The sequence below is a fragment of the Acanthisitta chloris genome, unplaced genomic scaffold (assembly GCF_000695815.1).
Source record: "Acanthisitta chloris isolate BGI_N310 unplaced genomic scaffold, ASM69581v1 scaffold15024, whole genome shotgun sequence".
Taxonomy (NCBI): Eukaryota; Metazoa; Chordata; class Aves; order Passeriformes; family Acanthisittidae; genus Acanthisitta; species Acanthisitta chloris.
Window position 1 is genome coordinate 37,113 of NW_008671228.1, and position 14,491 is coordinate 51,603.

Genomic DNA, 14,491 nt, shown 5'->3' on the forward strand with positions numbered 1-14,491 from the left:
GGACCCAGCCACAGCTGCTCTGGGCACCCTGTGCCAGAGCCTCTGCACCTCACATGGATGCATTGTCACAGCAGAACCCCAAGTTCAACTGTGTCAAAACAGCATTTTAATACTATGTCTCTCGCTTTAAGGCTCTGTGAGCAACACACACTGTTGGTAAATCTATGCATATTTATATTATATATAACCCACCCATAATAAAGTGGCTCCAGATCCTGTGCCAGAGGCTTCAGACTAACCATGTCTTCCTCATCCCCAGGCATGAGACAGTGTGAGTTGCTCAGGGAAGCTGCAGGAGCTGAAGGGGCTCCAGGGAAGCTGCAGAGAGGGACTCCGTGTTAGGTACTGCAATGATAGGACAAGGAGGAACCAGGAGAAATTTAAAGAGGGAAATTAGATTAGATATTAGGAAAAAGTTTTTCCCTGTGAGGGTGGTGAGACACTGGCACAGGACGGGAGGCAGCTCTGCTGGGAGGTGTCCCTGCCCAGGGCAGGGGCTGGGGCTGGAGGAGCTCTGAGCTCCATTCCAACTCCTGAACATACTACGAGACAAGAGCTTCTCAGGACCAAACCCATGGCTTTTTCTGCAACTCTTATTTTGCTTTATTTTCCTTATTTAGCCCAGTTCCTACCATCAGCTGGAGGAGAGCTGATGGGAAACAGATCCCCAGGAAAGCCAGGAGACACAGATCCAGTGGACTCCTTGAAATCCCAAATTTTCAGCAAGAAGACTCTGGACCCTATGAATGTGTAGCTGAAAACGTGAGAGGGAAGAACGTGGCACGAGGACAACTGACATTTTACGGTGAGCAGCCTGCCTGCTTCAGGGGCTTTATTGCCTCCAGTGCAATCTGCAGTAAATATTTTGTGAGGAGGTAATTTGGGGAGGACATTTTCAAAATGACTTTCTTTGCCAAACAGCACATCTCAAGAAGGCTGTAATTTGACATAAAACCTGTCTGGATGGTGCATATTAATCGAGAATCTGAGCAGTTGGAACGAAAAAACATTGCTGGAAGGACATTGGTGTGGTAAATGTGCCAAAAAAGGGTTTGTTTGCCTTCCTGTGGTTTGAGGGCAAGGCAGGTGCTGTGGGGGAGCACTGTGGGTACAGCTGGGGGTTTATTGGGTGTGAGTTGCCCCAGCTTGCAGGAATAAATTTAGTTGCTTAGAGCCGATTAAGGAAAGTGTTTTCAGGAGGGATCATTGGTTGCACTGTAGAGAGTTGAGATTTAACCTGTCAGAGCTGACAGAGCTTCCCACCCAAAGGCTTTCTCCACCTGCTCTTGTCCCACTGAAACCAGAGTCCTTGAGCCAGGCACAAAAAAACACATTTCAGCTTCACAGGACTCTGTGTGAATCGCAAGGTGCTTTAGTGGCTCTGATCCTGGTGCAAATGTCTGCCCATCCCACATTTCTGCTGGGAACAGCCCCATCTGCAAAGCAAATTTGATGCTTTGAGGGGGTGAAGCATGGAGAGCTCTGTCTGTCCTTAGTGTGGCTTTACCTGGCAGAGGTGAGTGAGAGGCACAAATGAACTCTTGGTGTGGTGCAGAGTTTCTGTGTGAGATGTTTTGAAGCTGCAGGTCACACATCTCCACCTAGGTGTGCAGACACCTCCTCACCATCAAAAAATCCTCCTTCTATTGCTCTGTTATCACCTTCAGGAGCACAACAGTGTTGTTCTTCACAGAGCATCTGGCCAGAAGTGCAGTGTGCTCTCCCCACATGCTCCTGAGGGCCCAACTCCTGTCAGCAGGGAGGGTTGGGTTGAACTCCAGACATGAGAAGAATGTTTTTGGATTTACAGTAACCTTCCCACAGAGAAAGAGTTTGGGAACTAACCCTCCTGGCAAAACTGGATTGAATTTGGTGAGTAAAGTGATTTAAAAAAAACACCAAAACAAACTGCACATGTAGAGATGTTTTCGAATTGGAGCTATTTCTAAGAGACATTTCATTTGGAAATCAGAACTTTGGGGCTTCTGTTTCAAATGAACATTTCTCCTTTGAAAAACTGAGCAAAATCTAAAATGAGAAAACATTAAAAAGGAGTGGAAGAGCAAGAACAAAGTGGAATCTTTCCTGTTGAGCAAAGAATCTGAGGTTGATGTGATCTGGGTTTAATTTTTTTAATTAAATGATTTAAAGATTCCTTTTCCTCTTCATCAAACAATTTGTGTTTCTCCTGATTTTTCCCATGTGGACACTAAATGAGAAGACTCATCACTTGCACAGTTTTGCTCAGCCCACAGCCAAACCTGCTTCCCTGCAGTAAGTGGAGCCTTTGGAGTCCTCCCACCACAGCATAGCTTAAGTGATCATCTCGTTACAGTAATGAATTTCCCAGCCTGGATCCCATCCTGGAGGGCTGTGGATCCTACACAAAAGCTGCCACTGTGGCTCGTGCTGGATTTCACACTCAAGGTGGCATTTCAGCAAGGAAGCTGAAGATGAGAGGGAAGAGGAGTGTCCTTCTCTCTCAGTAACACTGAGATCTCTCCATGTGCTCCATGTGAGCAGAGGAGTTCCTGATGGAGAGGTGTCAGGCTTGGCTGGTTGTAGGTTTGACAGATAATTGCCTAAAATATCATCCTTGTTGTTTGAGGACGATGATTTACTAGTTAAGTACTTAGCTTTAAGGGTAACTTATGCTTGGCAGCCAAACAGGTCCCTTAGAAACAACCCCAGACCTGCATTCTGTGCATTAGGCTCTGGAGTTTCATGTGGCAGCAAAATTCTTTGAGAGAAAGTCACTTCCTGTAAACTTTTTAGGTGAAAAAAAGAGAACATTTTCCCTAATAACTTTTCTTTTTAAAGCTGAGAAGTTTTGTTTTGTTACTGAACTACAGCTCTAATGTGGGCAGAGATTCCAGGTTGGTTTTGGTGGGTCAGGGCTCATGTCTGGAGAGGGGAACAGGCCAAAGGATGCTCAAAGAGGGTTTAGATGGGATACTGGGCAGGAATCCCTCCCTGTGAGGTGCTGAGGCTCTGGCACAGGGTGCCCAGAGCAGCTGTGGCTGCTCCATCCCTGGAGTGTTCCAGGTTGGATGGGGTTGGAGCAGCCTGGGCTGGTGGAAGGTGTGGGGTTGGAATGAGATGGTCTTTAAGGATCTTCCAAGCCAAACCATCTGTGATTCTATGCAATATGAGCTGTCAGATGTGTCACCTGCACAGTGACTGCTGTGCCCTGACGTGTGCCCTGCAGATCACATTGTGGCTCCTCCAAGCCCAGTTATCAGCCTGTTTGCATAGCAGAAGAGGAGAAGCAAAAGGAGTTCAAATCTGCTGCTGGCTGTAGATAACCACAGTGTTGTCAGCTCCTGTCTGTGCTCCTGGAAGCTGTCAGGGAAGGTTGACTTTCGCTGTATTTCATCCTTGTATCAGTGTTTATTTTCCCCTCTGTTAGCATATCAGTGACACTGGAGTTGTTTGACATTCTTGTTGCAGCAGAAAAGGTTAATTAAACTTGCAAGATCTGTTCTTCCTCCACTTTCTGCGCTTTGAGCCCCTGCAATAGGGTGTTTTATTGCTCTCCTCAAGCATTTGTTCTGAGTGCTCTCTGTCCCACTTGACAGACAGACCTTGATGATGGAAACATGCTCATGTTAATGCAATTACAGTGACTTACACCCCTTGCCTTGAGTGATGTGACTCTGAACGACACATCACTTGTTTCCTCATGTGTCCCTCGTTCTCTGCTATTCCTAACCAGGCACCACATCCTGAGAATCAGCAAATTAAGCAGCAAAGCCTCTTCTTTCCCACCTTTTAGCAGCCATAAATGCACGTCACGCTGCTTCCCTGGCTTTGCAGCTCGTTCCTGTGCCAGCTCCATCCCCATGGCCCAGGCAGGTGAGGTCCCTGACGTGCCCTGGAGCTGGCACAGCCACAGCACTGCTGGGCCACTGTGTCCCAGTCTGTCCCACTGCCTCTGTCCCAGTGCTGCTGCTCACCGAGCTCTGCAGCCAGGGCTCTCCACTCTGGCAGTGTGTGCTGCTCCACACCATTTGGGAAGAACTCCCATTGACCTGATTCTATTTTTAATCTACCTGCTCATAAATTTTCAATTTGATCACCCTCAGCCAGGCTAAGATTTATATCCTGAGCAAAAAGCAATGCCAACAATTATTTTTCTTGGCAGAAGTACAGTAAACAGATCACCTTAACCAGCTCATTTACAAAGAAATTGCCTTTTCCTTCATAAAAGCAGCATCAAGGAGATGCTTATTTAGTATTGACGTTGTTTCATTCATGTTGAGTTCAGATGCTCTCTCAGTCAGATCTTCCTTTGGCACAGTTGGACTCCAAAGGTTGTCCTGAGCGTAGGGCAAGAGGCAACAGGCAGATGCACAAGCTGCACAGGCTCATAAGATGTTGGTGTGGCTGCTCATCCTTGTGCTCAAAGCCTTTCCCATGGCAGGTAAGGCCTTATTGCCTCTCAGCCCCTGCTGGGGTTGGTCTTTTCTCCCAGGTGACGAGTGGTAGGACAAGAGGGAATGGCCTCAAGCTGAACCAGGGGAGGTTTAGGTTGGATATTAGGAAGAAGTTGTTTACTGAGAAGGTGCTGAGGCACAGCTGCCCAGGGCAGTGGTGTAGTCTCCACCCCTGGAGGGATTTGAAATCTGTGTAGATGTGGCACTTGAGGACACGGTTAGTGGTGACTTAGCAGTGTGAGGTTAATGGTTGGACTCAATCATCTTAAAGGTGTTTTCCAGCCTTTATGATGCTGCAGTTCCACTGATGTGCCTTGGGCAGGTTCTCCCTGCTGACCCTCACCAAAGGTCTCTGTACCACCACACTGATGTATTGGTCTCCTGCACTTTTTATAAGTATTTTTTCTTCTGATGCAAAGTATGAAATGAGATGATTTGTGACAGTGCTTAAACTTCTTGGGCTCTGCTTCCCTGTATTGACTCTGCCTGATGAGTCAGTGCAACACCTTGATTCCCTCACCCAACAAACTGCATAGTCTGAATGGCATTAAAAAGGAAAAAGAGCTGCTGGTTGAGGTGATCCAGGTATAAATATGTTCAGTGAGGCTGGGAGTGACAGCCCTAAGAGAGAAGGGCTGGGGACAGGCACCCCAGGACAGGCGGGCTGGCAGTGACAGCCCTAAGAGAGAAAGGCTGGGGACAGGCACCCCAGGACAGGCAGGGATGCTTGGGCTGGGGACAGGCACCCTGGGACAGGTGAGGGCTGAGGAGCTTCACCACCACCACCAGGAACATTTTCTGCCCCAGTTTTGACACAAAACATGCTGTTTGTCATTGCCTTTCCAGTCACATCAACACTAGAACACATCCAAGGACTGACCCAGCTCAGTTCCAGCTGACTCAGCATCACCTGTGTTGCTCCAGCCTGAGCTCATCCACTCCCTGCCCAGCACTTCACAAGGAGGAGGAAAAAGAGGCAGTTAAATGGTTTCCAAAAGTGCCAGAGCAGCAGCATCCACATTAGCAGACAGACAGACTTATTTGTCACTAATTACAGCTCTTTGCAGCGCTTTGTACGATATTCAGCAGCAGCCATTTAATTGCCTGGACTGCTTTTCAGATTAAATACTTCTCCAATCAAAGTCCCACCAGGAATTTGTGCAGCTCCTTAATTTTGCAGTGAATAGAGTCCCCCTTTCATCAGCAGGGCCTGTGTTTCAGTTGGGGGAGAGCTACTTTATGCCACTCTATGAAACAACCTCAATGTAAATCATATTATGCTCTTCATTATGGTTAGAGGTCTAAAAAGGAGATTTGCATAAGTGAAAATCAGGCAGTTGTGTGTCTCTACTCCATTTAGCTCCCTGATCCCAAATCTCTTGCTGAAAATTCAAAGCCACTTGAAATAGAATGAGACAAAAATACAAGAAAACTCACAGAAATAGGGCAAATATATATTCTTGTTAATTATCGTTTGCATAAGCCACTGGGAAAGCCTTTGCCCCCTGTTCCACAGGTACCTGTTAGTGAGCAGGGAGGAGGTTTGGGGTTTGATTTGCTGCCCAGGGGAACTCTGACGTCCACAACAGGTTCCTGCACAGAGAACACGTGTGTGTCTCCTCCATTTTTCCTTTTCCAAAGCATTGCTGGAAATCTGCTTACCTTGAAATCCAATTTTAGGAGATTCAGGAAAAGTGTCCAAATTATTATCATTGTGGCTTGGAAAAATAACTCTGCGGCAGGAGCAGCAACATCACAAATAGGTATGAGAAATGAAGTGTGAAGGCTTCTTGTAGAGCCTTACAACTCTGAGTAAAATAGTAGTAATACAGAGGAAAATAACTCAGTCCCTGAGGATTGGCCCCTGAGTAAAATAGTAGTAATACAGTGGAAAATAACTCAGTCCCTGAGGATTGGTCCTGATGGATGTGCCTGTGGTACCCACAGGCCTTTGATCCCCAGGTAACTGGGGAGAAAGTCAGGAATGATGCAGAATAGCTCTTGGAACAGGAGGCAAATGAGAGGTAGGTTAACTCCTTCAAATCTTCCTCTGTTTCTTTCCCTCTGCTGGTTAATGTTTTGGTCCCAGGCAGAACTGCCAGGCTGGATCATCGTGGTCAGAGGCAGAAAGGAGCCATCCTGCCCACCTGGCAGTGCCTGGTGATCTCTCCAGTGATGCACACGAAGCTTCAGGTGCAATGTTCAAGCAGATGACTTTGGTGGAGGCTTTGCACAGCTTTAAGCTGTATGGATTTCAAATAGTCCTTGATTGGCAGTAGAGGTCAGGAGGAAGGGAGTGAGAGGAGGGAAGGGAGAGAGAGGCAAAGTGGTAACTTGAGGTCTGTTTTCACATTCCTGTGACCATTGGGAAGGAGAACAAATCAGGGAGCGAAGGGGTTTGTGTAGCTGCAGCCTCACACAGACCTCACCTGCTGCACTCTGCATTGTCAATTCCTCAGGTATTTTTCCCCATCTGTTTTTCTTACTTATGCTTGGCTCTCTGGTCTTTAGACTCTTCTGATCCTGGGCTCAGTCTCAATCTCCTTAGAATAGATATAGTAATAGACAAGTCATTCAGCCTTTCATCTGCCACTAATGATGAATTACACAGCCTGCACCAGGTCATCAGCTGCTAAAAATTGGCTTAGGAACACTGAAATCAATATACACTGACTGAGAATTGGATTCTGTATATGTATTAGCACCTCATTTGCTTTAGGCATTTTGGTTGTTTGGAACTCTGAGACAATTGCAAAGTCCTGCAGGTTTGTGGCTGGGTTATTTCTCACACTGCTCTCGTACTGCTCTGGCTTTGGTAGTCATTGCTGAGGTGATGCATCAGCACCAGCTGCATTGTTTCGTTTCAGATGTCTTTTGGGACATGATTTCTGCTCCAGCTTTCCAGTGCCTATTTCTGCCTTTCAATTTATTGCAGTCAAGCACAGACTCATAGTATCATAGTGTGCTAAGGCGTTGGAATGGAGCTCAGAGCTCCTCCAGCCCCTGCCCTGGGCAGGGACACCTCCCAGCAGAGCAGGTTGCTCAAGGCTCATCCAGCCTGGCTGTGAACACTGCCAGGGTTGGGGCAGCCACAGCCTCCCTGGGCACCCTGGGACAGGGGCTCACCACCACAACAGGGAAAACTTCTGCCTGAGATCTAACCTAATTTTTCCTCTTTCCATTAATCCCCATTGCTCCTTGTCCTGTCCCTGCACTTCCTGACACAGAGTTCCTCTCCTTCTGGATTTTGTAGTGTTAGAGAAGTAAGAGGATATTTGGGCCTGTTTTCCTAACCACATGGTTCAACATGCCCCACTTTGCACTGGTGAAGACTGGGAGGTGATCAAAGGTAAACAGTGTATGCTGCCATCATTTTTCTTCTGTCCCTGAGTCCCAGTCCCAGCCAGCTCTCCTCTCCTAGGAGGGACATATTTTCCTTTAAAGCTCTCCTTAGGTAAGAGTCTTGCTTGCATCTCTAAGCTTTTTCTTTCACTTTATAGATTTAGCATATGAATTTTTCTTGTAACTCTGATGAATTCTTAATCAGCTTCCAGGTTTTTCCTCCAGGATGTTTCCAAGGCTGGTAGTACCTTAAGTACTCCAAATAGGGACAAAATATTTCCAGACTCATCCTATAATATAATTCATATTTGTTCAGCACCTCAGAAATGATCCAAAGGACTTTTTTGAGATCACTAAAACCAGACACCAATTAAACCTTGTCATTATCTCCACTCATGTGGCTATCCCAGGAAAGGCTGGAGCTGGTTTCATATCCTTATTTGAATTATTTTAATTATCATGCTTGAAATCTTGTGTGGCATTGCCAGGGCTGGGGATGATCCCCAATGGGCAGCTGTCAAATTCCATTATGTTCTGGTGACTCTCATTTGGTGGCTCAAACATATTTGCTGCCTGAACCAACCCGTGAGTATTCCCCAAGCTGAAGTTGAGAGCATTGTCTGCTTCTCTCTGCAATGAACTGTTGAGAGGAGATCTTGACCTAATTAGCAAAGTCTCCCAAAGAGCAGCAGAAAGTGAAGCTCCTGCGAAACAAAGGACTCCAAAGCTTCTCACTGTCATTTCTTTTCTGACTTTTCTACTCGTTCTGGAGTTGTCTGCAACATAAATGGCTTTGGCATTGTGCTGGGTTGGGCTGGGGCAGAGCTGGTCTGGCTCCCAGTGCCTCCTGTGGGCTGTGTTTGGGTTTGTGCTGAGCTCAGGGTGATGGTGCACAGATGTGTTTGTTACTGCTGAGCTCACCAAGGACTTTGCTGCTTTTCCTGCTGCCACACTGGGGAGAATGTTGTGGGTCTGTGGGAGCTTGGGAGGAGACACAGCCAGGACAGGTGACCCAACTGACCCAAGGGATATTCTGTGCCACGGGACATTGTGTCAGTATAGAAAGTTGGGGAAGAAGGAGAAGGTGGGAGACGTTAGGAGGGATGGGGTTTGTCTTCCCACGTCACTGTTCCATGGATGGGCCCTGCTGTCCTGGAGGTGCTGAGCAGCTCCTGCCCGTGGGGAGCAGGGAATGAATTCCTTGCTTTGCTTTGCTTCTGTGTGTCTTTTGCTCTCCTAGTGAACTGTCTCTACCTCAACCCAGGAGTTTTCCAGGTTTTCCCCTTCCAATTCTCCCCCATCCCACTGGTGGGGAGTGAGCGGGTGGCTGTGAGGGGCTTGGCTGCTGCTGGGGTTAAACCACCACAGGGATGGAAAACTTCACCAGTTCAAACACCTGGAGGGGGTGAAGGGTGGCACAAGGTGTGAGGCTGAGGCTTGTGAGTGCTGCACCAAAGGGTGACATCAGTTCTGGGGGTGGCAGTGTCCAGCACCACATTTCAGTTCAGAGGTCTCAACCTCAGCACTGGCACTTGGGCAGGAGTTGGGATGAGCAACATGCAAAGTACCCCAAAATTGCCTTTTGCTGTACTGGGTGAGAATTTCCCTTATCTGGGTAATGTGCCTGAAATAGGGATAAACACTGAATTTTCCCCCTCCTCACACAGGAGTTATCCTTACTTTACATATCCTACATCATGGTACAGGACACACCTTCCCTTCCATAGGTCTTGATTTACAAGTCACTTCCAGTTGTTTTGTCTGATACTTTTGTGTTTTCATCTGGGAAATCCATGAAACAGCACTGAAAAAAAAAAAGGCAAATGGATCTGTGTGGTTTTTATCGAGCTCCTTTCACGGGATCACAAGATTCTCTTCCAAATTCTGAGTTAGATGCTGTTAGAATAGTAAATATGTAAATTCATGAGTAATTTGCAAATGTCCTTGAGCCACTGAACCCGTTGCAGTTGCACAGCATGTCTCAGCTCAATGGAATTGTTCAAGTTCTTACTCCAGATGACGGAATTGACTTTCATCTTCCCACATTTAAAGGCTTTCCCTTTCCCATCTCTTTAGCTACAGACAATAAACAGGCTGAAGATATCACAGGGGCAGGAGGGGCAGGCAGAGAAGTAAACACCACTCGCCTCTGTTTCCAGCTTCTTTTGCTTTGCCCTGCTGTGCTGCTCAGCTCACCCACTTTCGCAGGCCCTGGAGCTGCTGAGATGCTGTGCAGAGCTCCTCAGCTCTCTCCTGTGCTTTGTGGGCACCATGGGGAGTGTGTGGGGTGGATCACACCCTCAGCTGTCTGGATACACATTGCCAACCTAACGTCATGGGAGACACCTCAGTATTTTGGGTGTAATCATAGTAACTTGCCATTTTGGTCTGATAGTCCTTAATTTAACCTTTCAGGCCTGTCTCTGGCCCCTGTCCCTATCCAAAGGGATGTGTGAAGTTGTTACTTGTCTTTGAGTAATCTTAATTCTCTCTATCTGATTGCGTGGGGAAAAGGATTAACCAGGTTCTTGGAGACCTCTGCTGGTAATAGCTCCTGCTAAATCAGATTTTCTTATGGCAAAATAGGGCAAATGGCCATGAAAGAAATCCAAATCACTCCCTTGTTTAAAGGGACCTTCTGGCAAGCAACAGTTACAGAAGGTAACTCAAGAAAGCCCAAGGTTTTGTGTGGTCTTCAAAAACATGTGGCAGTTTTGGCATTTGATCTGCATGTGGAGTTTGGCTGAACTTAAACTGTATTTACAAAGGAAAAAGCCAATAAAGTGATAAAAATATGTGAAACACAAATAGAGTGATAATCTCCTAAATGTCTGCAAACTGCCAGTGCCAATTTGCATCACATTTGAGCAAAATGTGCCTCCAACATCTGCTTTTGGACTGCCTAGGTTTGTTCAGAGTGTCATTAATGCAATTACTGGGTCCAGAGATTGTTCACATGGGTGGAAGATGTCCCTGTGCCAGTACCTGTAGGTGTGGGGCTAATCTAATCTGAGACAGAGCTTAGACCTGAGGTAGTGCCTATCCCCACACGGGCCTAAATTATCAGAATAACCTTAATTTCACTGCAGAGGTAGTTTTAATTTACTGGTTTTGAAGTTGGATGGTAAAATGTGGAGCTTTGAAGCCTAAGTTTTGAGATCCTGAAGAGGACAATGTCTCTGTTTGAAGGCCCAGGGATGTCAGTGGCATTTATTCCACTGGGGCAGCAGCTGAACTGGTGCTTTGGTTTTGTATAATGATCAGGATTTCTCAAGCTCTTCTTTTTCATCAAGACTTGTTACTAAAGTGAGAGCAGGTTCTGGACTTGCCCATGCCAACTTCAGAAAGCAGAACCAGACTCATGGAAGAAAAATAACCTTTAGCAACTATTAAGACGTTATGAATCCAGCTCTGAAATGTGCTAACAAAGGAAGAAGTGGCTGTTTCCTTGCACCTGGAGAGCTGTGCCTGCTGGGCCCAGGCACAAGGCCTCACCCTTTGGTTCTGCATTGCAGCTCAGCCCAGCTGGGTGCAGAGGATCAGCGATGTGCACGCAGCCATCGAGGAACGCGTGGCCTGGGAGTGCCGAGCCAGCGGGAGACCGAAGCCCTCGTACCACTGGCTGAAGGATGGGGAACCACTGCTGCCCCAGGTAGGCACTGCCACGGCCCTTGGCTGGGGAGGAGGCTCTGCCAGCTCTTCTCTCTGCATGTTTGTTGCTTTTGGAATGGAGAGAATCAGAGAAGCATCAAAGCTGCAAGAGACCTCTAAGATCATCAAGTCCAACCATTAACCTGTCACTGCTGTGACCCCTAAACCAGATCCTCCAGTGCCAGATCAGACACCTCTTAATCACCTCCAGGGATGGTGACTCCACCACCTCCCTGGGCAATATTCTCTAAAATCATAGAATCACAGAATGGTTTGTGTCGGGGGCACCTTCCACTAGCTCAGGTTGCTCCAAGCCCCATCCAACCTGGCCTTGAACACTGAGTCATCCACAGCTTCTCTGGGCAACCTGTGCCTCAGCACCCTCACTGCAGCCCTGCCATGCCTGGTGGTCACCTCTGTGTGCCCTCAGGAGAGCTGCTGTCAGTGGCAAGCAGGACAGATGACAGCTCTGTGATCAGAGGTCCTCCCCAAAATGCATGATACAATCCTAAGGGTGGAGAGACCCTTGTGAAGAAGAGGGAATGGCCAAATGAGGTCACTATGGGACTTTTTAGTTTATGATGTTCAGGTGAACTTCAAGGAATAATGAAACCTTTATGTCTCTACTGGTCTTTAATGCTGTTTCTGCTCCTTCTGATGAACTGTGTCGCTGTGCAGATGAACAGGAGCTGGGGAGACACATCCCCTCCCACAGCCACATCTGCTCAGCCTCTTGTGGGGGTCATTGCTCAGTCCATGATCTCCTTGGTATAAACACAAACTAAACCAAGTCGCCAAAGCTTTGGTTTCACAGTAGTTGGCACCTTTTTCCCTTCCCTCACTGTGAAAGAACATGGCAGCCCAGACTTGAGATGGCACAAACATTAAATTCCTGCCCTAAGGCCACGTAGAAAACCAATAGCTCTTTGTGTCAAACCTCCCAGGGAGGGAGGGAACACTTTGCTGGACTTATTAGAATGGATAACACAAGTTCCATGTCCTTAGGCTGACAAATGAGAGCCTGGTCTCTTGTTCCACACACTAATTTTCCTTGCTTCATGCTGGTCACTAGCAGATGGTCTTGTACTTAAATCATGTTAGTGGCTGATATGAAGTAAAGGATCATTAAATTACTAACATCTATATTGTTTGCTGAGGATTTTAAGTATTTGTCTCTGTGCTGGCTAAGCTGGCAACCAGTGTTCTGTCTTTATTGCCATATGTGCTCAAAATGGCCTCAGGGTGCACCAGGGGAGGTTCAGGTTGGACATCAGGGTGAATTTCTTCACAGAAAGCATTGGAACTGTCCAGGGAGGTGGTGGAGTCACCAGCCCTGGAGGTGTTCAGGGAACAACTGGATGTGGCACTCAGTGCTCTGGGCTAGTTGACAAGGTGGGCACAGGTTGGACTGATGGTCTTGGAGGCCTTTTCCAGCCTCAATGATTCCAGGATTCTCTGCAAATCCCACTGTTCCAAATGCTTTTGAGAACGAGGTTGGCTCTGATATGCCACTATGGAACAAAAGTGTATTTCCTGCTTCAAGCTTATCTACTTGAAAGGGATATTAATCTAAATGCTTTGGGTATTAAATCAATGAGAGGTCAAGGGGAAGTCCTCCAATTTAAATTGCATTTACCAACTCCTGTATTGGTTTTACCATTTAGTCTCTAACCTGACATAAATTTGGCTGGCAGAAAAATAGATTGAGGCATGCAAATTCTCCCAGTTACAGCTACATATTTTGGCCACCTCAGTGTAAAATACAGCACAGCAACCTCTGGGTTTATGTTTCAAGGAGGCATCTCCTTGTTTCCTTTGTAATTTGCTTTCCCATTTCCCACAGGGCAGAGTTCAGCTGGAGCAAGGCTCACTCACCATCACCAACGTCAGCTTGGCAGATGCTGGAATGTACCAGTGTGTGGCAGAAAACAGGCATGGCATCATTTTTGCCAGTGCAGAGCTGAGTGTCATAGGTAAGTTGACTTTCCTGAGCACTGCAAACCTTCCAAAACCAGGCAAATCCTCCCTCAAGCTGCTTTTGCTAAGTTTCAGCATCTGAAGCAGAAGTGCTGCTGGGGATCCTGGACAAGGTGTTGTGTTTAAGGAAGGCATGAAATGAGAAACTTAGATGGGCACAGAACAGGTGTTTTTCCATCATCCTCTTCCTGTACTCATCCAGGTGACTGAGCATGGAAAATGGATTCACTCTCTTGCTGGTCAGAAATGTTTATGGAGGCAATGGCCACAAAGTGAAACCCAGGAAATGCCACTTAAACATAGGACAAACTTCACTGTGAGCTTGGTTGAAGGCTAGAGCAGGTTTCCCAGAGAGATTGTGGCATGTCTGTCCTTGGAGATGCTCAGCATTCAACTGGACATGGCTCTGGGCAACCTGCTGAGGTTGGGGTGGGATGGGACCATCCCAGAGGTCCTGCCAGCCTCAGTCCTGGTAGTCTGTACCTCCTTCACAAGGGTTGTTTTTGTGCCAGTGGCAGGTCTGAAAACCTCTCTGCCAACATAGGGATGTAGTTTCAGAGGGTTAAACAGAATTCCTGACTACAAAACTGTGCTTCAGCTGTTTTCAAAGCAAACATTCAACAGCAGCATTCCCTGCTTCATCCCAGAGAACAGAGCACAAGGTCTCTCCCATTTTTAGCAGTTATTATTGGGCACTTCTTGCCATCAGTGATAGATGCCTGCATGGCAAAAAATCCACGTGAAGGATTGTCTGTGTTGCTGTTCAAGAGAAGTACAATAATGCTCCATAAATTAGCCATCACAATGCTGAGATTTATTGGACATGTTACTGCCTGAAAGAAAGCAAAATCAACCCACTGGTGCTTTTCCTGGCTGAAACCTGGTGAAAAAGATAGTCTTTGGGAGGATCTAGGTGTTCTCAGAAGAGAGAGGCTTGGCCTTTGCTGGTGGAGACCTCGAGTGCCTCCTCAGGCCTGGCAGCACCTCATGTCCACATGAAAAGCAAATCCTTGGAGAGTCTGAGCTGAGAAAGCTGCCAGGGAGCTCTGATTTGGGCAACTCCTCACCTGGGCTGTGCAATATTC

General features: G+C 47.0%; 1 protein-coding gene across 1 annotated transcript in view; it reads left to right on the forward strand.

The window, feature by feature from the left end:
* The window catches only part of LOC103801607 (contactin-4), a gene marked incomplete at its 5' end in the record, with an annotated part of 91,344 nt that overhangs the window by 25,240 nt on the left and 51,613 nt on the right, over positions 1 to 14,491 (forward strand). The window contains 3 exons of the mRNA XM_009074025.1: positions 621 to 805; positions 11,294 to 11,430; positions 13,273 to 13,402. Coding sequence (XP_009072273.1) covers positions 621 to 805; positions 11,294 to 11,430; positions 13,273 to 13,402 — 452 coding nt within the window. The remainder of the gene's footprint in view (positions 1 to 620; positions 806 to 11,293; positions 11,431 to 13,272; positions 13,403 to 14,491) is intronic.